At 46.9% G+C, this 25,174-nt stretch overlaps 1 protein-coding gene across 5 annotated transcripts in view; it reads left to right on the top strand.

Moving 5' to 3' along the window:
- The window catches only part of ULK2 (unc-51 like autophagy activating kinase 2), a 107,018-nt gene extending 95,522 nt beyond the window's left edge, over nucleotides 1-11,496 (top strand). For 2 of the 5 annotated variants that reach the window (XM_024241516.3, XM_054536295.2), the window contains exons 23-28: nucleotides 361-539; nucleotides 1,305-1,423; nucleotides 1,780-1,937; nucleotides 4,639-4,774; nucleotides 5,966-6,064; nucleotides 11,255-11,496. In XM_024241516.3, coding sequence (XP_024097284.1) covers nucleotides 361-539; nucleotides 1,305-1,423; nucleotides 1,780-1,937; nucleotides 4,639-4,774; nucleotides 5,966-6,024 — 651 coding nt within the window. In that variant the 3' untranslated portion in view covers nucleotides 6,025-6,064; nucleotides 11,255-11,496. Of the gene's footprint in view, nucleotides 1-360; nucleotides 540-1,304; nucleotides 1,424-1,779; nucleotides 1,938-4,638; nucleotides 4,775-5,965; nucleotides 8,171-11,254 lie in introns of those variants that run through there. The other 3 variants (XM_063718430.1, XM_024241515.3, XR_008515311.2) reach the window with 2 other exon arrangements.
- Nucleotides 11,497-25,174: the final 13,678 nt, after the last annotated feature.

The raw sequence follows: 25,174 nt of genomic DNA, 5'->3' as shown, positions 1-25,174 counted from the left end.
TAGCACCTATAGTATCCTTATAATCTTGGTGTCTAACTTGTCACGTCTTTGTCTCATGTATATTGATTTAATCGTTCAGCTTTCTTTTCTTTTTCTAGTAAAAGCACAGGAAGCCATCCTGAGTTTACTTATGTGGGTACTCTGATACATATACACAAACACATGCATATACCTACATTTGGTTTCATTTGTGTTCATTTTCTTACCAGCTTTCTGAAATTTAAAAATTTCAATCTCCTTTTGTCATTCTGATACTCATAAGTATAGAAAACATGATCGGTGGCCATGGTTTATGTACAGAAATGAGTATGTACCTATTTTTATTCTGAAATTTTCTAAGACAAATTGACTTTGCTGCAGCGAGAACACACAGACACCTTACGCCATCTGAATGTGATGCTGATGTTCACTGAGTGTGTGCTGGACCTGACAGCCATGAGGGGAGGAAACCCTGAGCTGTGCACATCTGCTGTGTCCTTGTACCAGATCCAGGAGAGTGTGGTGGTGGACCAGATCAGTCAGCTGAGCAAAGACTGGGGGTGGGTGCCCCCCTGTCATTCATTTCCATACTTTACATGCTTTGTCTAAACTTGTGTCTAAGTTGTAGGTATTGTCATCCACTGAAGATCATATCTCATTATTAAAAGCTAGGAGTCTCAATTATTTCTTTGTACTACATTTCACTATATGAGCCAAGACCTGGAAATTATGCAACCTCAGTATTGCCTTTCCTTGTAAATTATACTGTTGAAGATCTTCTATGTAAATAGATTGTATTGATTTTTATCTGAGTGTATCCGTTGTTTTCACAGTACACACATCTTTAACTATGCCTTGTCCCTCGAGAGTTTACTTGTGCATTAAGAAATTAAGGAGGGCTGGTCGCAGTGGCTTATGTCTATATGTAATTCCAGCACTTTGGGAGGAGGGGCAGAAGGATTGCTTGAGCCCATGGGTTCGAGACCAGCCTGGGCAATATGATGAATCCCTGTCTCTACAAAAAATACAAAAATTAGCTGGGCATGTGGTGCGTCCCTGTGGTCCCAACTATTAATATTCGGGAGACTGAGGTGGGAGGATCCCTTGAGCCCAGGAAGTAGAGGCTGCAGTAAGCCAAGATCAAGCCACTCTACTTCAGCCTGGGGGACAGAGCAAGACTGTCAAAAAAAAAGAAAGAAGAAAAGAAATCAAAGAGGATGCTATTCCTTTATAGAAAGGCAATTTTAATGGTGACCTGTTGTGTAGAGTTCCACATCTTACATTAGTTCACAAGATAACCCTCTGCTACTGTCTTTTGGGTGCAGGCGGGTGGAGCAGCTGGTGTTGTACATGAAAGCAGCACAGCTGCTTGCGGCTTCTCTGCATCTTGCCAAAGCCCAGATCAAGTCCGGGAAATTGAGCCCATCCACAGCTGTGAAACAAGGTATGGGAGAAGGCAGCGTGAGACTCCAGGGGTCGGTCCTTAAGTTGCTCTTTCCCGTCACACTGAGAGAGAGCGTCTGATGAGTACTCACTGTTGTTTTTATTTTTCAGTATTCTTAAAGGGAAAAGATGCTGGGTTGTTAGCTTTTTGCAGTTCAATTGATAGAAGTCAGAAGTGCATTATTTTCAATCTTTTCATATTGAAAGAGATAACATGAAAGAATCCTATTTCTGGTCCTTTTTTTGAATGATCACATAGTGACACCTTCCCTATATATCAGCAGGAAAGATACATATAACTGTGTCTTTATTTCTGGAGGAAAATTAAAATTAGTTCCCATCTCAATTTTTTTTCAGTTGTCAAGAATCTGAACGAACGATATAAATTCTGCATCACCATGTGCAAGAAACTTACAGAAAAGCTGAATCGATTCTTCTCTGACAAACAGAGGTTTATTGATGAAATCAACAGTGTGACTGCAGAGAAACTCATCTATAATTGTGCTGTAGAAATGGTAACCCTTCTAAGGTTTAATATTATATAGTACTACTTATCTTTAAGTGTCTTTTTAATTGAATATCTATATGACAGCTATCCTTTTAAAAGATAATGTCTCAAGTCCCAAGTATTGTGGATTGCCTTCTACTAAAGAAGTAATTGGATTTAAGCAACTCTTAATGTAATTTACTGGATGTATTTTAAGTAATTACAAATCCGTTTACCACATTTGCTAAAAGTTTATTACAGCTCTTATTAAACATTGCTGGCATTAGGCATGATCTAATCTTTTTTTTTTTTTTCTTGAGACGGAGTCACTCTGTCGCCCAGGCTGGAGTACTCTGTCTCCCAGGCTGGAGTACACTGGCACAATCTCAGCTCACTGCAACCTCTGCTTCCCAGATTCAAGTGATTCTCCTGCCTCAGCTTCCTGAGTAGCTGGGATTACAGGCACCTGCCACCATGCCCAGCTAATTTTTGTATTTTTAGTAGCGATGGGGTTTCGCCATGTTGGCCAGGGTGGTCTCCAACTCCTGGCCTCAGGTGTTCCACCCTCCTCAGCCTCCCAAAGTGCTGGGATTACAGGTGTGAGCCACTGTGCCCAGCCGATCTAATCTTTTTATAGTGTGCATCTAAAAGCATTAGCAGGATCTGTTTCTGCATTTTCTGTTGTTTAAGAAAGTTAGGCTTGATAAAACTCTTAGGAAAAACACTGCTTTATTAATGAATCCACACAAATTTATGTGCTCAGGTCCCACTTACTGATATTGTAGTATAGACACAAAGTAAAACCTCCTTTTCCTATTTTCTGGTTTTAATATTGGAAATAATTTGTTTTCTGCCTCTCTTGGGGAAAAATTGCTCTAAAGTATAAATAAAAATAGAGGCTGTTGAAAAAGTAGTTAAGTGGGATAAAATTCATTAGTTAGCCAATCATATTTTTTTCTTTTTTTTAGATGGAGTTTTGTTCTGTTGTCCAGGCTTACATGCAGCAGCATGATCTTGGCTCACTGCAACCTCTGCTTCCCAGGTTCAAGCGATTCTGCTCCCTTAGCCTCCCATGTAGCTGGGATTACAGGCACCTGCCACCACGCCCAGCTAATTTTTGTGTTTTTAGTAGAGACAGGATTTTACCATGTTGGCCAGGCTGGTCTTGAACTCTTGACCTCCGGTGATCCACCCACCTCGGCCTCCCAAAGTGCTGGGATTATAGGTGTGAGCCACCATGCCCGGCCTGCCAATTGTATTTCTAACACATTAACATAATAGATCCCCCTTTCCATTTTCTGTTTGTCTACTGTGAACTGTGCTGTTATAGTATATCCATGGCCTTATTTTGAAATTTATTAAAATAACCATAGGAAAATAACTTTGGAATATAAATTCTTGACAAAAATAGTATATATCATATTGCTGTAAACTATTGAGATGAATAATATGCACTGCATCACTGTATGCTGAGTTGAGACTTCATATGATAAATTATTTTTAGAATTTTGCACCAGAAAAATGTCCTCCATAAGGAATTATAATGCTGTTTTTCCTTCTCAGAATAAAGAGCCCTATAACTTAATAAATTCCTCCTTTCGTCCTGGCTGCTTAGTGAGCTTAGAGGCATTAACACTTAGTTACTTTTTTCTCTTTCCTTGTCCTGGCTCTAATCTTCTGTATCCATTTTATTTGCTTTATTGTTAGCTGCTTGAAATTATTTTTTTGAAGGAGAGAGAATAGCTAGGTGCAGTGGCATGCACCTGTAGTCCCAGCTACTCAGGAGGCTGAGGCGAGAGGATTGCTTGAGCTCAGGAGTTCAAGATCAGTCTAGGCAACAGAGCGAGACCCCATCTATATAAGAATACATAAATACATTTTAAAAATTAAAAACAAAAACAAGATATAGCATATTAACAAGTAAATTCGGATACTGGATTACTGAGAGTTCTGGTACTTAATGATCAAAGAGAAAATCAGAATGTCGATGGGGAAATCCCTGTGAATAATGCTACCATCCCCTCTTTCTGGAGAGCCCCTTCCCACATTTTTCCTCACCTGATTCATTTCTGCTGTTGTTGCTTTATGATTCAGCGCAAACAGCACCTCCTGGAAGCTTCCCCTAATCATCTTCTCCTTCCATAATATGGGTTAGAGGCATCCCCTATGTATTCCGTACCATCCAGTTTTTGCGGGACTGTATCTCCCTCCAGACTGCAAGCTCTCTCCTTCATTGTAGGCACAGTGCCTGGCACTTTGTAGATGCTCAATAAGTATCTTTGAATGAATGAATGACTACACCCAAAAATTATTTGGCTAGAAAAAGAAGCCAATAAAGCCAGTAAGTGACCATTAGCATCATTTAATTATATTATTGAAACCTACTTTAATGAAATTTCAGGTTACCCTTGTATGGAAGTGTGTGTTTAAAATCAATTTACAATGAAGTCATAAAAGAGCCAGTTTAGAAGGGTTCTAGTATGAAATTTATGAAGCATACCTCTGAATACCAGAAGGCTGTGTTTGAAAGCAGAGTGACTTTTTATGAAGTTGCTCTTATATATTGCTCATCCCAAAGAATCTTTGAGTTTTATGTAGTTTTGCAGACTGTATCACCTTACCAAAATGTGTTAATTTTAGGTGGATTCCATTTAAAGCTTCATTGCCCAAATGGATTTGTATTTTCTTGGAAAAATTGAGAAAATTGTGTTTTTGTTGACTGGTTCCAGGTTCAGTCTGCAGCCCTGGATGAGATGTTTCAGCAGACCGAAGATATTGTTTATCGCTACCATAAGGCAGCCCTTCTTTTGGAAGGCCTAAGTAAGATTCTACAGGATCCTGCAGATATTGAAAATGTACATAAATGTAAGTTGACTTACAAAGTACTCTATTTTTTGACTTCATTTTAGTTGTCTGTCACAGGCATAGTACAAAGAGCTTGGAGTTTGGAATCCTGCCTTGGTTTGAATCGTGGCTTTCCAGCCTTGAGCAAATCACTGAGCCTTTGTGTGGCCTCAGCTTCTTTTTCATAAAATAGGAGTAGGGCCAGGCATAGTGGCTCACGCCTGTAATCCCAGCACTTTGGGAGGCCAAGGTGGGCGGATCACCTGAGCTCAGGAGTGCGAGACCAGCCCGGCCAACATAGTGAAACCCCATCTTTACTAAAAATACAAAACTTAGCTGGGCATCATGGCACATACCTGTAAGTTCCACTGCTCGGGAGGCTGAGACGGGAGAATCGCTTGAACCCAGGAGGTGGAGGTTGCAGTGAGCTGAGATTGTGCCACTGCACTCCAGCCTGGGCGACAAAGCAAGACTCCATCCTACGTAGTTAGGTAGGTATGTAGGTAGGTAGGTAGGTAGGTAGGTAGGTAGGTAGATACATACATACATACATACATAGATACATAGATAGATACATAGATAAATAGATGCATAGCTAGATAGATACAGCAGTGCCTGCCTTGCAGGGTTGTTGTGAGGATTATAGGTGATGCATGAAAAGCACTGGTGACTGCGTAATTCATCTTTAGATTTCTACACTGTGTTACTTTGTTGGCAAGTGTTCGTATATGTAGGAGGACTTTATTTTTATTATTAAATGTAACTGTTTTAAGCCTCATGGGCTTAGTGACTGAAGAGTCCCGTGAAACTTCTGTGTACTGCAGACTTGGTATAGATAGCAGAGTGGAGATTGATGGGATACCAGGATGTTATTACTTATCACATACAAGCCCAATAATCTGGTTGTTTAGGCAGAGGTGGTGGACTGGTTGGAGTGTATGTGGTCCTGCTACATTTTGAATAGCCACAAGAGGATGGCAGTTCTAAGACTATTTGCAGTTATGAGCAAGCTAGTTACGTAGCAAGCTAGCCGATGTGCTTACCTAAATTTTACCACTTTGCAGCACTAAGCCAGAAGTCATATCTAAACTATTACCAAGCAGAAAGAAGAAAACATATTCAGAACTGTTAACTTCGGGGCAAAGATAGAATAGAGATGACAATATAGTGATTTTTTTCATTAGTTCTTCATTTTTGTTATTTTATTTCTAGATAAATGTAGTATTGAGAGAAGACTGTCGGCGCTCTGCCATAGCACCGCAACCATGTGAGCAGCAGGCTCATCCCGTGGACCGGTGGTGGGAACGTGAGGTGATGCCTTTGGGATTACAGCTTGAGTTCTGTCACCCCATCCCCAGGAAACTGTAGCTTCTTAACTGGTGACTACCAAAGAACAAGCAGTGATTTGAAAAAGGAAAAACAATCCAAAAACTACATATTTGTAGGAAATCTGCCTTATTGGAGAAAGTCACCCTTTCCCTTTTTCTTTGTAGAAGCAGGAGCAAGAGTGTTTGGCTCCCAGTTTGGACTTGGTGAATAAATATACCTTAGAACTAGGATAATCGGTACAGTTATTCTTAAAGATAATTAAAAATGAAACAGTGTTCATCAGAGCAGTGTGTGAAATTCCATGTGTTTGCTGAGGTATAAAGGTAAAAGTATTCACCCCTCATTCAGGCAGTTTGATATTTGGAGTAAGTTTGTTTAAATCTGAGCATGCATCTTTAAACAGCTCAGGAAGAAATAGCTTAAGAAGAAGTGAAACATGGATCTTGGAAGAAATTTTGAAATCTTCAATTTGATCCTAATATGGACACATGTTAATCTTCCAAAATCTTTCATATTGCACTAATTTATTAAAACAACTGTGTATTGGATTTTGTAATTTAACTAAGGCACAATGGACTTGTTTAAAATATTTTACTTGATTGTATACATATACCCTTTCCAGAATTCACATGTAATCTCCAGTGAACTTTTAAGTGGTTAAAACTTGTATTCATGTGAACCTTTGCACATTTTTTTTTTTACTTCTTCATCTACACCTACAGATTTTCTCAGTAATGTTTTTGTTAGCTTTTGGTTCCATTTTTTATTGTGCATGCAGAATGTACATTGATGCCTGTGACCTTAGGTTTATTAAAGGCTAGGTTTATTTGGGCAGTATTAGAAACAAAATCATAGATCAAGAGATACTCTTGATAATTTGAATAGGGCCAAAACAAAGTTGGTGACCTAAAGGCTTGTTAGTGATGTGGAGTTCCTACATGCAGTGAGTGGAAAATGAAGTTCGTTTTCTCTTAGGAAAATGGGCAGCTGTCTTCTGCCTAATGTGTATTTTTCATGTTAATCCTGACAGTTCACCAAATAGCTAGTCATGGAGAATGCAGGCAGTTAACTTAATATCCCTCCAGGAATGGTTCCTACGTTGTGTATTATTTGGTTTCTTTTACTTACCTGCTTGAATACTTGAATAAACCATTCACCAATTTTAATCCTTTTACATAAAATAATCTGAACTCTTTGACAAATTGCACAGAGCTCTTTGGCATTAATCTAATTTTAATGTACTGATTAAAACAAACATGGTTTTCCTTTACTTTGACAAAGTAATGTAATTTTTACCTTATTTATCTGTATGAAATTCCAGTAGTTAATTTGAACATTTATTTATATGACGTTTGTATTTTTAGGTCTTTAATACAGTGTTTCTACCTCTCATTTGTAACTGCATGCATTATTCTTGAAACTAGGTAAAACTCACTGAATTGTTGTGTAATAGCCTTTTTATTATTGCCTGTACAAATGTATATTAAGGTAAAATAAAACTGACAAAGTGTTTCTAGGGTGTAGCTGGATACATATTAAGTGGCTTGTTGAGCCAGGTACTTCCTTAGGGAGTTTAGAGACTTGGCCATGAATATCCTTTGTCCTGCCCCAGGATTTAGATCTCGGCTACTGTCATGCAGGCTTCCAGGAACAGAGACTGTTTTACCTCCACAACCCTATTTGTTATTAGTGATACTTTATTTTATATAATATTTTTTATTCACAGTGAAATTTCATTCATGTTCTTTCAGTTATCACCTGTGTTATCTCAGTTGTAGGTTTATTCTATCCTCTCCTCTTCCTCTCCCAACAGGTTTAGAGAGGGGAAGTGATTGGCCTAAAGTCAGGAACTAGGCAAGTGGTCAAGCCATGCTTTGTGACTTTCATGTTAATTCTTCTTGTTCTTGTATATTAAAGGTCTTGGGGTAGATGGTGTGTGTGAAACAGTGAAGTCTCAACAGCAGAAAAGAACAAAATGTAAATTCATGAATAATGGTTCTGGTTATACTTCCATTATCAAGGCTAATTGTTTTAAGAGATTTTGCCTTGAGTATAGCAATAATAAACAAATGCTCTATGTTTCCCTGAGTATTTTAAATTTCATATTATGTTTCATAGAGTGGAAATGTACCAGTTCATACATTCATGGGTTGACACCTGTATTCAAGCCATAACCTGGAAAATTGCTGACCAGCTATTCCTACTCTAAGGGTTTGCTTTAACTATACCCTCCACTGGACTATATATAGAGAGAGAGCCTGTGCTGTATATAGTTGGTTTCCCACAGTCCCTGTCCCCTCCTTCCATTGAGAGAAGTAACCAGAGCAACAGTTGTTCTCCCTCGCTGGAGTGGTGAATAGGAGCCAGGAGGAGGGGACTGTTAGGGTCGGGCTGCCTCAGTCTCCACAGTAATTAAGAGGAAATTGAGTTGGATACAGTGGACATGAGGCCTGGAATGGGTACCCCAAACCCATGCATCTTGGAGTGTCTGAGTCCCCACGCCCCCTTCTGCATGCCAGGAATACTCTGTGCAGCCATCTTGTGACTGCTTCAGTCCAGAGAAGGATAGCATCCATCCCTCCTTCCAGCTCGCCTCTCTGCTGAGGCTTTCTCCTCTCCACTCAGCTAGCTATTTGCAACAGCTTCTCTCCTGGCACTTGTCTGGGAATACCAAGTTAAAAATTATAACACCCAATTTTGGTAACTTTAGTTGAGAGAAACCTCTAGTGAAGACTGATAAGTAACTTATTGCCCATTCCCATGTTCCTTTGTCTCCACCAAGAGGAATTACCAGCCCAGCAGTTCTGCCCTCACTAGAGTCCCGTCTAGGAGCTTGAGAGGAGAGGATTTTTAGGGCTGGACTGCCTCAGTCTGCACAGTAATAAGTTGAGCTGGACACAGTGGACATGAGGACCTGGACTCAGATATCTGAAGAATCCTTATTTTTTGTTTGTTTGTTTGTTTTGAGACGGAGTCACCCTATTGCCCAGGCTGGAGTGCATTGATGCAATCTTGGCTCACTGCAACCTCTGCCTCCCAGGTTCAAGTGATTCTTCTGCCTCAGCCTCCCAGGTAGCTGGGATTACAGGCATGCGCCACCACGCTCAGCTATTTTTCGTATTTTTAGTAGAGACGGGGTTTCACCATGTTGGTCAGGCTGGTCTTGAACACCAGCCTCAGCCTCCCAAAGTGCTGGGATTACAGGCGTGAGCCACCGTGCCCGGCCAAAATCCTTAATGTTTTTGTTTTTTGGTTTTTTTTTTGAGACAGTCTTGCTCTGTCACCCAGGCTGGAGTGCAGTGGCACAATCTCGGCTCACTGCAAGCTCTGCCTCCGGGGTTCACGCCATTCTCCTGCCTCAGCCTCCCGAGTAGCTGGGACTACAGGCACCTGCCACCACGCCTGGCTGATTTTTTATATTTTTTAGTAGAGGCGGGGTTTCACCGTGTTAGGACGGTCTTGATCTCCTGACCTCGTGATCCGCCCGCCTCGGCCTCCTAAAGTGCTGGTATTACAGGCGTGAGCCACCGTGCCTGGACTATCGTTAATGTTGATATTAGTGGTTAGCACATGTTTTGGAGGAGGACTTCACACTTTTTTAACTATGCTCCCTCGTATTTTCTGTAAGCAATCTTAAATTCTTTCTGGAATAAAGCAAGGTTGATCAGTATTTCTCAAGGAGGATTATTTGGCAGGGAGTAGCTACTGCTCAGAGAACTTGGTATTGTTGTTACATGCATCCTGGAAGCATCTGTGCCTATTTCTGGACAGCCTCAGACCACTTTCTTCTGAGTCCTGGACCCTTGAATCTGCAGCCAAGCAAACTCTTGGGTCCCTCCCAAGTCTCATGTTTAGTAAAGCCCTGTGAGAATAATTTTATTGGGGGAGGAGTCGAGATGATACTTCCCTCACCTGCGTCAGAGGAAACCACATCAGAAACAATCCACCTAGAAAAACACTGCATACAGGAAAACTGACAACTTGCCCTGAGAAATCACAGCCTTGGTGCAAGAGGTGAAGCCGAACTGGTAAAAGATCAAAGTGAATTCAGAGATCAGACTGTACTAGGGAAAGGAGCAGAGGCTGAGATCCTGCTGCCAGTGTGACCTCTCACAGAGTAGCCCAGCGGAGGCTGTGCAGAGATGGCCAGAGCCAGGACCCAGCCCTGCGGAGCCCCTGAGCACATGTGGTCCCGAGTGAAGCCGTGCCTGTTGCTCTGAACAGGTGGGATCGATCTGTAGGTTTTTCCTCTTTTCACAGAGCGTGGCTCTCCTTAGGTCTGCACTCCCTCTCTGCGCAGGGCGGACCTCCCTGGGCTCTGCAGCATGACCTCCTGTCCCAAGACAGTCGTGCTCTTGGACAGTTAGCTTTTATCATTAGGAAGTGCCCACATGAGCTCTTGTTTATTGGAAACCGTGTTCTATGCCTCCTTTGGGGTTTCTGCAACTCAATTTGGCAGGTCGCTTAGTGTTCCACCTGGTCTCAAACTCCAGCTCCACCATGTGCAGTTGTGTGTTCTTCGGCAAGTTCCTCCCTTCCTCCAAATCTGTCAGTGGGGGAAGAGTGCTTGTTTCACAGAGTTGAGGTGAGAAATAAGTTAATGAATATGAAATTCTTTGCCCAGCCCCTGGCACATGGAAGAGCTCAGCAATGCTGTATCCGTTGTAGTGGTCATCACTCTGTGGCTCTTCACTGCTCTTGTTTTGTTTTGGGAGGGGGTGGAGAACAATTTGTTCTGTGTTTGTGTGGGGCAAGGCCTGTCTTCAGGGCTCTCGAACCACGTGCGCTCTCGCTGGAGCTTCTGAAAGGACACAGTTCTTGCATACAAGTTGCTTTCTCCAGCTTGCCCACCAGGCAGTCTGGCTTCAGACATCTGTGTTGCCCTTTTAAGTCAATTTGGCTGTTTAAGTGGAATGTTTGTGTCAGTCTGATAATTGTTAATTCATTTGATCCTCATACCAACCCTTACTTGCCTCCTTTTACAGATGGAAAAATCAAACTTGGAAAGTAATTTCCACAAGGAAAAGCCCCACGGCTGGAAAGCGGTGGGAGCAGGAGGCCACACTGGGTGCAGGAGTACCCACCTTCCCACAGGAGCCCCACACCGTCTCACCCTTAGAAAACCCAAATGCTCACTCCTTGTCTTTCTAATGCATTCTTTCTGATGTACAGGAAGAGGGGAAAGAAGGAAGAGCTTTTCCGTTTGGTGCTCCAACGTCTCCTGCTGGACCCATCTTCTGCCTAGTGGAAGGCAGCAAAATTTCAACAAACAGGTGAGGTTGAGCAGCTTGGTGCAACCCCATGGGGCCTGGAGTTGGAGCTGAACAGTAATGGATTTCAGAGACCACCCTGAAACGCCCAGTAAAAAAGACTTCAGAGACATGTTAATAAACTCAAGCATTTGATCGACCCACTTTTAAGTGTTCCTGTTTGCTTGTTTTTGCATGTGGCAGTGAAATTGAGCAGGAGGGAATTGTTTCAGTGGGAAGTGGGAGGACCCTCAAGTCTAGATGTGCCCAGAGGACCCTCCCCCACCACAGGCCCTGCCGCCTGCTGGGGCCAGTTGCTTCACTGATGGCAGTAGACATAGCCCCGTTCTCCAGGAACGCCCTTTAGAGGCTGCCCTGCCGAGGCTGCGTGCACTCCCATTCTCACCTTGGCCTGCCCAGCCTAGCGTTCAGTGCCAGTCCCCTTTGGCTTACGCAGGAGGAGGACAGCATGTAGAACCCCATCTCCAGCCACCAAGTCCACCCAGTTGCTGCCTTCTCCTACCTTCTGTCCTATTGTTCCCATCTCAGCCCTTGTTTACACTGTTTACTCAGAGTAACCCTTGTTTACTCAGCCCTCACATGAAGGCCCTTGTTTACACTGGCACCCCCACCCGCTACTACAGGGAGAGGCTGGGGAAGAGGATAGTGGTTGAGCCTGGCCAGATCTCTGGAAGGCCTCTCCCAAGTCTCACGGGCAATAAAGTGACTTCCTGTCTAGCACATGGATTCCCTTCAGGAAGCAGTGATGGGAAACCTACAGCCAGAGCTTCTGGGGGGCCCTGGGTGGCTAGAGGTTATTGCTCCACTTCCTCTGGAAAATTTCAGTGAAGATGAAGATGAGTTGATAAACTTTGGAGCTAAACCAAAGATGGCTGATTTAGGTAGGAATTCTCATAAAGAGCAGAAAGAGTGCAGGCTGCTGATTTGTATGGAATGCCTTGTGGTTGGAAAACGGATTTAGTTTCTAGTAGAAACCCAGAATATTTTGAGCACGAACAGTTTTGTTTCCATAAATCCCTTTTACATTCTGAGAAAGAAAACAGCACCCCCATACACCTGTCTCTTCGGGAGAACTTTCCTACAATATGATGAAAGTAAGCACAAAAGGTTTGAATACATTTTAAGTGTTTATAAGATGATAAAGATACATCTGTGGGTGTCCAAAGGAATAAGTTTTCCTTCCCTATCTGTAGTGTCTGATGGACCTGGAAAATGGGAATTATTTTAGAGGGTGGGTGAGGTTTGTTTGTTTGAGGCGGAGTCTTGTTCAGTCACCCAGGCTGGAGTGCAGTGGTGCGATCTCAGTTCACTGTGACGTCCGCCTCCCAGGTTCAAGTGATTCTCCTGCCTCAGCCTCCCAAGTAGCTGGGATTACAGGTGCCCGCCACTAGGCCTGGCTAATTTTTTTTGTGTTTTTAGTAGGGATGGGGTTTCAGCATGTTGGCCAGGCTGGTCTCAAACTTCTGGCCTTAGATGATCCACCGCCTCAGCCTCCCAAAATGCTAGGATTACAGGAGACATTTAATTTTATATTCCATAATGCTGATATTTTTCACCATGAGCTTATATAATTTAAAAAAAATTTTTTTTTTTTTGAGACAGAGTGTCACTCTGTTACCCAGGCTGGAGTGCAGTGGCACTATCTCAGCTCACTGCAACCTCTGCTTCCTGGGTTCAAGCTATTCTCCCACCTAAGCCTCCCAACTAACTGGGATTACAGGTGTGTGCCACCACGGCTGGCTAACTTTTTTTTTTTTTGTATTTTTTTGAGACGGAGTCTCACTCTGTCACTTTGGCTAGAATGCAATGGCGTGATCTTGTCTCACTGCAACCTCCGCCTCCTGGGTTCAAGTGATTCTCCTGCCTCAGCCTCCTGAGTAGCTGGAATTACAGGCGCGTGCCACCACGCCCAGCTCATTTTTGTATTTTTAGTAGAGACGGGGTTTCACCATGTTGGCCAGGCTGGTCTCAAACTCCTGACCTCAGGTGATCTGCCCACCTCGGCCTCCCAAAGTGCTGGGATTATAGGCATGAGCCATTGTGCCCGGCCTAATTATGTAATTTTTAAAAACAAAGTTTTTTTAAGTATAGGAAAACTGAAAGACTAGGAAAGATTTGCAGTAAATTCAACAGATGAAGGGAGGTTAAAGTAGGGGAAAATGTTAGGAGAAAATCCAGAAATTCTCTTTGCTCCTGACAGCAATGGTGAGCAGCAGAGGGGCCTGAAAGGGTAGTGGGTTTGAGAGGCCGTGGTGTCCTGTGGGGCCCTGCCACAAGCCGTGGTTGCCTCCTGTGTGCGCCGACACTGACCTGGGTGAGACGCCTCACTCCCTGGGCTTCCCTGTCCTTGTCAGTAAAGCAGAGACAGAAACACAACATGCCTCTCGGGTTTCCTGCGAGAGTTAAATGAGCTGCCGTGGAAAGTGCCCGTGGCAGTCCCTCCCTGAGGCTGGTGTGGCCAGCAGTGGGAGTAGCAGAGGGAGACTGAAAGGACACAGAAGGCCTCAGGATCCACTCTGTTGTTTCTCCTCATTGGCCATGAGATGTGCTTCCTCTTTGTCGCATCTGTATTTTGGAAACATAAACCCTCCTTTCCATGGAACATGTGCTAAAATAACATTTCTTAGGAAAGTTGATCTCAAGAATATATCGTTCACTCAGTAACAAAGGAGTCAGCAGTGTGACAAATGTCAATTCAAAACAGACATGAAAACTGAGGTCTGTTCTGGAAACAGGATGCTTATTACATAAGTAATTTGTGAAAAATAAGTTGCTTATTTTGGTAAAGGTCACAGTTTCCTTTTACGTCTATGGTCATAGAAACATTATATGGGTTGTTACAGAGGAAGTCTGGGGCAGGATGGTCCAAGATACCAGGTATGTAGACCAGGGGTTGATAAGCTTTTCCTGTACTGAAAAATACAAATATTTTAGGTTTTGAAGACCGTCTGGTCTCTGTGGCAACTGCAGGAGTCCCACCTTATTCATGAGGTTATGCTCCAAGACACCCCAGTGGATGTCTGAAACCTTGGAAACTGCCAAACCATATATGTATGCTGTTTTTCTCTATACAATCACATAGTATAGGGTGGATCACATATGTGGCGTGGACACGACAGACAAAGGGAATGATTTGTGTCCCAAGTGGGATGGCAGAAGACTACATCACACTGCTCAGAATGGCGTGCAACTTAAAACTTAGGAATTGTTCATTTCTGGAATTTTCCATTGTTTTCTTTCTTTTCTTTTTTTTTTTTTTTTTTGAGACAGAGTCTCTGTCACCCAGGCTGGAGTGCAGTGGCATGATCTTGACTCACTGCAACCTCTGCCTCCCGGATTCAAGCGATTCTTCTGCCTCAGCCTCCCCATTAGCTGGGATTACAGGCCTTGTGCCACCACGCCCAGCTAATTTTTACATTTTTAGTAGAGACGGGGTTTCACCATCTTGGCCAGGCTGGTCTTGAACTCCTGACCTCCGGTGATCTGCCAGTCTCAGCCTCCTGAAGTGCTGGGATTACCGGCGTGAGCCACTGCATCCAGCCTTAAACAGAATTTAATGAAATGTTAGTTTACAGCATGCAAATTTTTCTCCATTGGTAGTTTTGGAACATATTTGTTTTTCTGCTTCTTTGAGAAATGAGGTGTTCTACTTTTAATCTTCCTGTGTGTTATTTGGACAAGTTACCTTCCCATCCTGAGCCTCGGTTTTTCCATCCATTAGAGAAGATAAGAGGACTACTACCTTCTAATCCTACCTGTGTGGGGAAAATGCTCTTTGCACAGTGCCTGGCATTTAGCAAGAGCTCAATAAATGGTGGCAGTAAGCAAAGTGAAGCTCCCCCTGCCATGCTGGGATTTGATGCCCCTGTTCCTAGAAACAGCTGCCTACAGTGCCAGGGAGCCCGGCCTTGGGCTGTTGCCCTGTCTCTCAGCAGGGCTATGTGAGCATATTGATTTTTGCAAAACCAAGTTCTGGTTCCTTGCTGTGGTGCTGACAAAAAACCATGGGGCTGATCCTCTATAAATATTTTAGCTCTGTCCTCTGTTTTTTAAATACGAAATGTGTACTCTCGCCCTTGCCTGTCTGAATTGAAACAAACTCTTTTGAGGTCATGTGCCTCTGGACCCCCACAGCCATGCACTGTCAGCGGCAGGCCCTACCCCTGGGACTCATGTACCCACTTCAGTGCCTTCTCTGCCCTTGGAGAAGGAGCTTAGGTCAGGCCCCACACACCTGTCCAGCCCCATGTGTCTCCCCGACCAGCCCCACTGCCAGCAGCGCTCGGTGGGCTGAGCCAGACCCGGGCCAGCCCTCAACCAGCAGAGGGCGCCCTCCTCCAGGCAGTGAGGCCTCTCGGGCTGCTCCCTGAGAAAGGACAGTTTCTTTCTTTCTCCCTGAGAAAGGGGAGGGGAGAAGGGACAGTGAGGTAACTTCTTCCCAAGGGGTCGCCATCAGGGACCCCTTTGAGAGTCTGAGGAAAACCTCAGAAAAGGCACAAACTCACAGAAAACATGAGAGCTGCCCTCTTGGTGCCCCCCTGTCACTAGATGATGGGGACTCCCAGCTCCCCGGAAGCCCATCTCCCTTCTTAAGGGAAGCAGTGAGGTGAGTCCTCAAGTCCCTTTTCCCCAAAGAAGCTCTGCTGTCTTGCCCCAAAGATTCCTCGATCCCCTCTTGGGGCTGGTCAGATCTGCCCTTGCCTTGAGAGGGGCCTGGGGAGCGAGCTTGCCCCGAAGGAGACTCGGACCTGCAGAACTAAGGGCCATCCCCAGGAGGGAAGGGCTGCCCTCAGCACATGTCCCTTCTGGGGCCTGCCTCTGCTCGGCAGGGTGGGGGTGCCCCATGTGGAGGACTGCTCTAGATGGGCTTTTGTAGGTGAGAAAGGTAAGACCTCAGGCCTACTAGCGCATAGAAGAAAAAGATTCTGGCCAGGCTTGGTGGCCCACGCCTGTAATCCCAGCACTTTGGGAAGCCAAGGCAGGTAGATCACCTGAGGTCAGGAGTTCAAGACTAGCCTGGCCAACATGGTGAAACCCTGTCTCTACTAAAAACACAAAAATTAGCTGGGTGTGCTGCCTGGCACCTGTAATCCCAGCTACTTGGGAGGCTGAGGCAGGAGAATCGCTTGAACCCAGAAGGCAGAGATTGCAATGAGCCAAGGTCACGCCATTGCACTCCAGCATGGGCAACGGGAGTGAAACTCCATCTCAAAAAAAAAAAAAAAAAAAAAAAAAAGGCCTGCTGCCAGGAGAAGGTCTGATATGGGGCAGGCGGGGTCTAGGGTAGGAAGAAATTCCCTTCCCTGGATGTTTCCTATGCCAGAGGCTAATGGACAAATTTTGAGAAATTGTGATGTTTGGCTTGATATTGGGTCTTTTTTTCCTGCGTCATTCATGCCCTCAAAGCCGTTTGTTAAGCACCTGCTGTGAGTTGGTGCTATACTATGACACGGGAGAACGCCAGGGCATGGCCTGCCCTCATGGGGCACACACTGTAGATAGGATGTTGATAAAGACAACATGACAATTGTAACTAATGCTACAGAAGACAGGTAGGTGATGTTGTTATGTGGACTTGTGGGAGGGGAACCGGACCAGCCAAGGAAGTCAGGAAAGAAGGGAGCATGAAGCCGGCGGAGAAGGAAGTGTTCTGAGCGGGGGACCAGCGTGTGCAAAGGCCAGCAGGTTTGCTTTCTGCAGTGCAGTAATCACGTTTGGAAATTATCTTGTGTGTATTTTTACTTGTTCATTATTATTATCACCTCACTAAAATGTCAGCTCTCTGAAGCCAGGAACCTTACTGTCTTACTGTGTCCCTAGCTCCTAGGACAGTACCTGGGAGATAGTAGGTACTCAACATATATTTGATATTTGTGGAAAATAATGGCTGACATACACTGCATGTCTTCCCTGTGCCAGTCAGTTTTTTTTTTTTTTTTTTTTTTTTTTTTGAGACGGAGTCTCACTCTGTTGCCCAGTCTGGAGTGCAGCGGCGTGATCTCGGCTCACTGCACCTCTGCCACCCAGGTTCAAGCGATTATGCTGCCTAAGTCTCCCAAGTAGCTGGGATTACAGGTGCCTGCCACCACACCTGGCTAATTTTTGTAGTTTTAGTAGAGATGGGATTTCACCATGTTGGCCAGGCTGGTCTTGAACTCCTGACCTCAGGTGATCCACCTGCCTCAGCCTCCCAAAGTGCTGGGATTACAGGCGTGAGCCACTGCGCCCTGCCCGCCAGTCACAGTTCTAAGCATTTTATATGAACCCACAGCCAGCCCATGAGGAAACTGAAGCTTAGAGAGGTTAAGTAACTTGCTTAATTTCTCATAGGTGGTGAGTGCCTGAGCCAGGATTCTAACTCAGGCAGGCTTCCTCCAGAGCTCATGTTCTTACAGCCCATCTCTAGATGTAAATGAAGCAGATGGATCTGCTTAGGTGCAGCTTTAAGCATGTCTATGTATATGTGAGCAAGTCGGGGATTTCAGCCCACGAGAGAACACAAGCTGTCAGCACTGTCACTGTGTGACTGCAGGTCAGAGAGTCTGGGTGGGAAGAGGAGAGAGAGGAAGAGGTACGTTGATGAGCTTGCAGCCTTTTTTTTTCTTTTTTTTTTTTTAGACGGAGTCTGGCTCAGTCGCCCAGGCTGGAATGCAGTGATCTTGGCTCACTCCAACCTCTGCCTCCCGGGTTCAAGCAATTCTCCTGCCTCAGCCTCCCGAGTAGCTGGGACTACAGGCGCACACCACCATGTTTGGCTAATTTTTGTATTTCTAGTAGAGATGGGGTTTTACCACGTTGGTCAGCTGGTCAGGAACTCCTGACCTCAAGTGATCCACCCACCTCGGCCTCCCAAAGTGCTGGGATTGCAGACGTGAGCCACCGTGCCCGGCCTTGCAGCCATTTTTAAGCATGGGATGTGGCTTAATCAGACTGGCAGGTTGCAGAAAAGATGAGAGGGGCACAGATGGATTCAGGGAGACCAGATGAAACTTACTCACATGAGAATGATGGATGATTTCAATAGATGAGTAGGAGTTAAAATGCCTTGGAGATCAATAGGATGTGGGTATCTATCAGTATTCTCAGTTGCTAGAAAGTGTATGAGTTAATTTTTGCTGTATAACAAGCCACTCCAAAACTTAATGGCTTAAAATAATAAGCACATAGTATTTCTCATCATGCTTATGGGCGAGTTAGGCAGCTCTGGTCTGAGTCAACATGGCTGATGGTCAGTGGTCTAAGACAGCTTCACTTGGGTTTGTAGACTTGCATGATGTTTAGCTGGGACATCAAGGATGACTTGGCCTCCTGTCTGCCATCATCTGGCAGGCCAGCTCAGCCTTGTTTACATGGTGGTGTCCCATGGTAGGCAGAGAGCAAGTCCCAGGGCGCAAGCACCAGCACCCTACGTGTCTCTGCGTGCCTCATATTTGCCAAAGTCCCATTGGCCAAAGCGAGCCCCATGACCAAGTCCAGATTCAGGAGGTGGAGAAATCCCCCTCTTGGTGGGGTTTATGGTAAAGGCACATTGTAAAGCTCTGTACATACAGGGATGGGAGGAATTCCTATGGCCATGTTGTGCAGCTTAGCACAAATGGGGACATAGGAACAACTTTGGCTTATTTAAGCAGAAAAGAACTTGTTATTTTTTTTAAAGGCTATTTGTAAGAATTTTGGGGGAGGCCTGGAGAGCTGGGGAAAAAAAGTCGGAAATGAAGCTGCAGAACTGGAATAGGCAGAGGACGTCATTGCATTGCTGACACTGTGTCCGCTGCCTCTCGGGAAATTTGATCTTGTGGCAACCACTACTGCTGTCAGAGAGAAAAACCCCTGAGGTCCCCACGTCTTGGCTCTTTTAAGGTCCAGTGTCGACCTGTTGGATTGGTGAAGCTAGGTCACATGCTAGGAGACCCTGTCTGCAAGGTGGGCCGAGCTTCCAGCAGCGTGCCTGGCACAGCCTTTGTATAGAGAGGAGAGGCTGAGGGGAAGGATAGACAGACACGTGGGCAGTTGGTGCATGGCTTTGCTGATTGGTCAGGGGCTTAGAAGAAGCAAGATTGGCAAGTTGGAGCAAAGGAGATCTGGAAAAGACTTGTGATAACCCAGGCAGTGAGCAGACAGTACTGTGTTTAGTGTCAGCGCCCACCAGAGGGGCACAGGACAAACCAGGTGGACAGGACGACTTGTCCAGTGAAGGTCAACTGGCCTCCATCCTTGGCCACCCTGGTGCTTGCACCGTGAGCCCAGGATAAGCCTGCCATGGTGACGGAGCTGCAGGCTACCCATGGGCCCAGCAGGCTGATTTTGCTAAGCTCAACCTGCCAGCAGCAGAGAGCAGTGCTGAGTCCTCCGGGTGAACCATTGCCAGGGGAGACCAGCCAGACCACTGCTCAGGCGCCTCCGCGGAAATAGCCAGGACCCAACTCAGTGTTGCCCTTGCGCTGGCTATCCTTCCCCAGCCCCGCTTTTGAGGGATGCTAGGTGAGACTGCTTTGAGTGTCCCTCTCCGATGGAGGGCTGAGGCTGCTGCCACCCCTCCTTGGTGGCACCTTTGGGAGAGCTTTTCTATGTATCTTCTGAAGCTTGGGGGACATGCTAGGTGGGTGTCTGATGCCTGAAAAATCAAATGGCCAAGAGTTCATTTCTGGCCAGCTGCTCTCAAACACTTTGTAGGCCAAAGGCTGTGCAGCAGTGCCGAGGGGGCGATGTGGGCAGAGACCCAGGCAGGGAGAGCTGGGGGTCCTGTCCAACATGGCTGCTCCAGGGCTTGGGGTAAGGGGGCCTTGGCAGGAAAGCAGGGAGTGTCTGTCAGAGGCTAAGGGGCAGCGGAGGAGCATGAGCCATCTGTAGAGATGGCGTATCCTCCGTCAAAGGGAGCCCAGGGCAGCAGTCCTTGGGGACAGAGGGTGTGGGAGGCTGTCAAAAGCTGCTGTGTGAGCAAACAAGCCTTGGACCTCAGAGGAAACCACCTGAGACTGGCGCGAGACGAGAAAGCTGCTCCCCGGCCCCTTTGCCTACCTTCCCTCTGTGATCTTGGTGGAGCCAGGGCTCACTGAGGCTGAGGAGGAGGAGGGGGGGGGGGGGAGGAGGAGGAGCAAGGAGGGGGAGGAGAAGGAGGAGCAAGGTGGGGAGGCTGAGAAGCCTATAGGGCCTCCTGCCCACCACAGCATCTGCAGCTGCAGAGGCCCACTGGGTGAGGTACCTGGAAGAGGCTCCAAGGATTACCCCAACGGGCATTTTTTTTTTTTTTGAGACAGAGTCTCGCTCTGTTGCCCAGGCTGGAGTGCAGTGGCATGATCTCGGCTCATTGCAACCTCCGCCACCAATGTTCAAATGACTCTCCTGCCTCAGCCTCTCGAGTAGCTGGGACTACAGGCGTGTGCCACCACGCTGAGCTAATTTTCTTGTATTTTTAGTAGAAATGGGGTTTTGCCATGTTGGCCAGGCTGGTCTCGAACTCCTGACCTCAGGTGATCTGCCTGCCTCGGCTTCCCAAAATGCTGGGATTACAGGTGTGAACAACCATGCCCGGCCCCAACAGGCGATTTTTTTTAACTGACTGAAATCAAGTTGTTATTCATGATCGGAGAGGGACTGGGAACGTCATGGACTTGCCCCAGTTCTCGTCCCAAGGTCCAGGAAGAACTAGCTCCAGAGGTCAGAGGAGAGAAAAGAAGAGAGTTGTTTTTCTGACGGCAAACTCTGAGACCTGCCGGTTTACTGTAGCGATTAAGTTACCTCCATGAAAATAAGTGTTGTGAGGATGTGGAGAAATTGGAACCCTTGTGCATGGTGGTTGGGAATGTTAAAATGGTGCAGCTGCTGTGGAGAACAGTCTGGCAGTTCCTCAGAAAGTTAAACATAGGATTACCACATGATCCAGCAATTCTGCTTCTGATTATATACCCGAGAGAAGCGAAAGAGGGTCTCGAGGAAATCCTCGCACCCCCATGTTCATTGCAGTGTGATTTGCAATAGCCAAAATGTGGAAGCAGCCCAAGTGTCTGTCCATGGGCTGGTGAGTGGAGGAGCAAAATGAGGCGTAGACAGACGGTGGGATGTTACTCAACCTGAAAAAGGAAGGAAATCCTGACGTGCTGCAACACGGGATGCACCTTGAGGACATCACGCTGAGTGAAAAAAGCCAGACACAGAAGGACAAATTTTCTGTGATTCCACTTCCATGAGGCACTGAGTCGCCAGGTTCGTAGAGACAGAGGAGAATGGTGGTTTCCAGTGGCTCTGGGGAGTTTTTTTAATGGACACAGGGTTTCAGTTTGGGGAAGATGAAAAAGTCCTGGAGATGGATAGAACTGATGACCGCACACAGTGTGAATGTGCTTAATGCCACTGAGCTCTACACTTGAAAACGGTTACAATGGTGAATTTATTTTATGTATTTTTACTACAAAAGAAATATGAAAAAAATAGTTCTACATGGAAAAATAAGGCACTTGTTTGCCACTGTTTGTTCCTTAGTTCCAGCTCTGATCCTGCTGGTCCCAGACAGGCATCATTAGTTATGAGAGAGCACTTTTCTCCTGACCAGGGCTGTCACCGTGTAAAGCTCATCGCTCACAGTGGGACCTTGGTAGCGTGAGCTGAAGGCGTACGGAAGAAAAGGTCCGTGCAGATGAGATCAGAAGCCGAGGGCCCTGGGGCTGAGCATCTCAGTGAGGAGGGCCCGGTGGGCTTCCCTGAGGGAGAGGGAGAGAGGACGGGCCTCGGGCCATGGTCTGAGCTTCCGAGGAGCTGGGATTTGTGGAGACAAGCACTGTCCTGCTGCCTGGATGCACCACGGGGGTTGGAGGAGCCCTCTCCACCCCAGGTCCTGAGGCATGAGGGGCCTGGAGAAAGGCAGCACCCGTGGGAAGGAGGGCCGCAGGGAAGCTGCCCTGGTCCTTTGGGCAAACAGATTGCGGGTTCAGGAAGGGAGGAGGAGGACTGGGCTTTCTAGAGGGCCCAGAGGCAGGATTTGGGTGGATGGATGGACGAGAGGGTGGCAGGAAGGAGAGGTGGGGTGTGGGGCGGGGCAGCCAAGGAGCAGGGAGCGCGGAAATCTCGAAATGACAGGTGAGTGGGGAGTGAGGCCCCACGGATTCGTGCAGGAGGAAGGCATTAGGCCACGTGTTGAGATGCTTGCTTTTGGTGGCAAGCAGGCCTCGGGGCTAGGGCTGTGCGTGTGTGGGGCCTCACTGAGCACAGGCATGGGAGTCCGTGGACACTCCCTGTCTCCTTCCTGCTTCTCCTCCAGCAGGCAGGAGGAATGCGGCAGATGTGCAGAGACAAGCAGAGGGCAGGGAGGGCAGGAAAGGCAGAGGGAGAGGAAGGGAGACAGACCACACCCTCATGCAGCGGGCCCCAGGCCCCGAGCTTGCTCCTACACCTGCATCGCCACAGGAGCCAGGGCTCCTCCCAGAGGGCCGAAGCAGCGTCTTCTCTTGGTGCTTGTCATTTGCAGGAGAGGCCAACTAATACATGTCCACCTGAAGTTTACTCTGTGCTCCCTACTGCCCCCAGAACAGAGTCCAAGCACCTCCGCCCTGCATTCAGGGTGACCCAGCTCCACCCCACCCATCGCACCCTAGCTCCGCCCCACCCATTGCACCCTGTCAGGCTTCCATGAACAGACCTGGTCAGGCAATGTGTTTGTGCTTATTCGTCAAGACTGGTCTCGAACTCCCGACCTCAGGTGATCCGCCTGCCTCAGCCTCCCAAAGTGCTGGGATTACAGGCGTAAGCCACCGCATTTGGCCCATACTCTTTTATCTTCCCCACACTGAAACTCTGTCCCCATTCAACACTCACTCCCCATTCCCCTCCCCTCAGCCCCCAACAACCATCATTCTAACCATTCTATTTTCTGTCTCTATACATTTCATTACTCAAGTACCTGGCGTAAGTGGAATCATACAGGATTTGTCCTTTGATGACCAGCTTATTTCACTCAAGGTTCATCCATGTTGTAGCAATGTCAGGATTTCCTTCCCTTTTTTTTTTTTTTTTTTTGAGACGGAATCTCGCTCTGTCATCCAGGCTGGAGTGCAGTGGCACAATCTCAGCTCACTGCAACCTCTGCCTCCCGGGATCAAGTGATTCTCCTGCCTCAGTCTCCTGAGTAGCTGGGATTACAGGCACCCACCACCATGCCTAGTTGATTTTGTATTTTTAGTAGAGACGGGGTTTCACCATGTTGGCCAGGCTGGTCTCAAACTCCTGACCTCAAGTGATCTGCCCACCTTGGCCTCCCAAAGTGCTGGGATTACAGTCATGAGCCACCACGCCCACCCTCCTTACTATTTTTTTAGAGACAGAGTCTTGCTCTGTTGCCCACCACTGGAGTGCAGTTGTTCGATCATAGCTCACTGCAGCCTCAAACTCCTGGGCTCAAGCAGCCCTGGTGGCATGTGCCACTATGCCTGGCTAATTTTCTTTTTTGTAGAGATGGGTGTCTCACTATGTTGCCCAGGCTGGTCTTGAGCTCCCGGTCTTGATCCTCCACCTCAGTCTCTTGGGTCGCTGGGATGACGGGCATGAGCCATGCTGCCTGGTCTTCCTTCCTTTTTAAGGGTGAATAATGTTCCATTGTATGTGAATTTTGTGGATGGTTTTGAATGGATCTGGGGAGCTCTGTGGTTGTCTCAGTGATTATGGGGCGGATGGACACAGCTGGAATGGAGCGTGCTCCAGTTTGGGAGGCACTGGGAGACTCACCCACTCTCCACCCATCACCAGGTGTCCCCAGGCCTGACCTGAAATGCCGTCATCTTGGGCTCTGTGCGTCCTTCGTGTGCTCTGGGCCTTTGCCCTGTGGAGACCTCTCCCAAGGATGAGGGAGCAGAGCCGGCCCTTTCATATCTTCCAGCATCTCTGCCACGGAAACAGAAAACTAGACATTGGAGAGCTGGTGAGAGTTGAAGGAATCATGAACCTAACCGGAGAGAAACGGGACCTTTTTCCTTCCTTCCCTGGAGCCTCCCTCACACACAGATGGGCTCCCCACCACTCTGCGCCAACCATGGGGCTCCAAGGGACTCCCTGATGGAGATGGGGGTACCTGCAAGGAAAGGGGTGGCGTTTCATTGCCCGTTGGGATGTCTTCTAATACAAAGGACTAGCTGAGTCACTGTCTGTGTCATTTGAGCTGGTTGAGCAAGAAAAAAGAATGAGACAGAGATGGCTGGGCAGAGAGGGGCTGAGTGTGGTGCCTGCACACGTGTCTTGCATGGGGATGATGCATTCGCTCCCTCTGGGCCAGCTGCACCCCAGGAGGCTTGCTAGGTGGGCCACCTTGCTGATGCCATGGCCAGGGACCTGCTGGCGAGGTGAGGGGCCCCATGGAAGGTACTTGGCGGAGGGTATGGGGGGCAGCAGGAATCTCCCTCCCTCTCCAGGAACCCAGTGGTGGGTAAGCACTGCAGGGGCTGCGAAGAGCGGCACCTCCCAGGAGCACCAGTTAAGTCAGAAGTCTTTTGCTCTTGCCCATTTTTCTCCTGCCAGCCGATATTCCAGAGGGAAAGGGAGACTCAGGGTGGGCGGGGTAATGAGGCCTTGTCCCCTTCCTCGGGGCCAGAGGCCCAATCCAGGCTGAGCAGAAGCGCATTCACCAGGGTCCGCTTAATAAATTCTCCTGGACCTGGCGTTTTGATATGAGACACAAGCCAGGAAGGGATGGGAGCTGTTGGGGTGTCTTAGGGATGGATAATGAAGGTTGGACAAGGGACAGTGGGAGGCAGTAATTGGGAAAAAAGTCATTTTGTATTCATACCTCACTTGGGCCAAATAATAGTGTAAAACTAAAAGTACAGGAGGGCTGTATACT

This window comes from Pongo abelii, chromosome 19 (assembly GCF_028885655.2).
Source record: "Pongo abelii isolate AG06213 chromosome 19, NHGRI_mPonAbe1-v2.0_pri, whole genome shotgun sequence".
Lineage (NCBI taxonomy): Eukaryota > Metazoa > Chordata > Mammalia > Primates > Hominidae > Pongo > Pongo abelii.
This window is presented reverse-complemented; position numbering and strand designations above follow the sequence as displayed.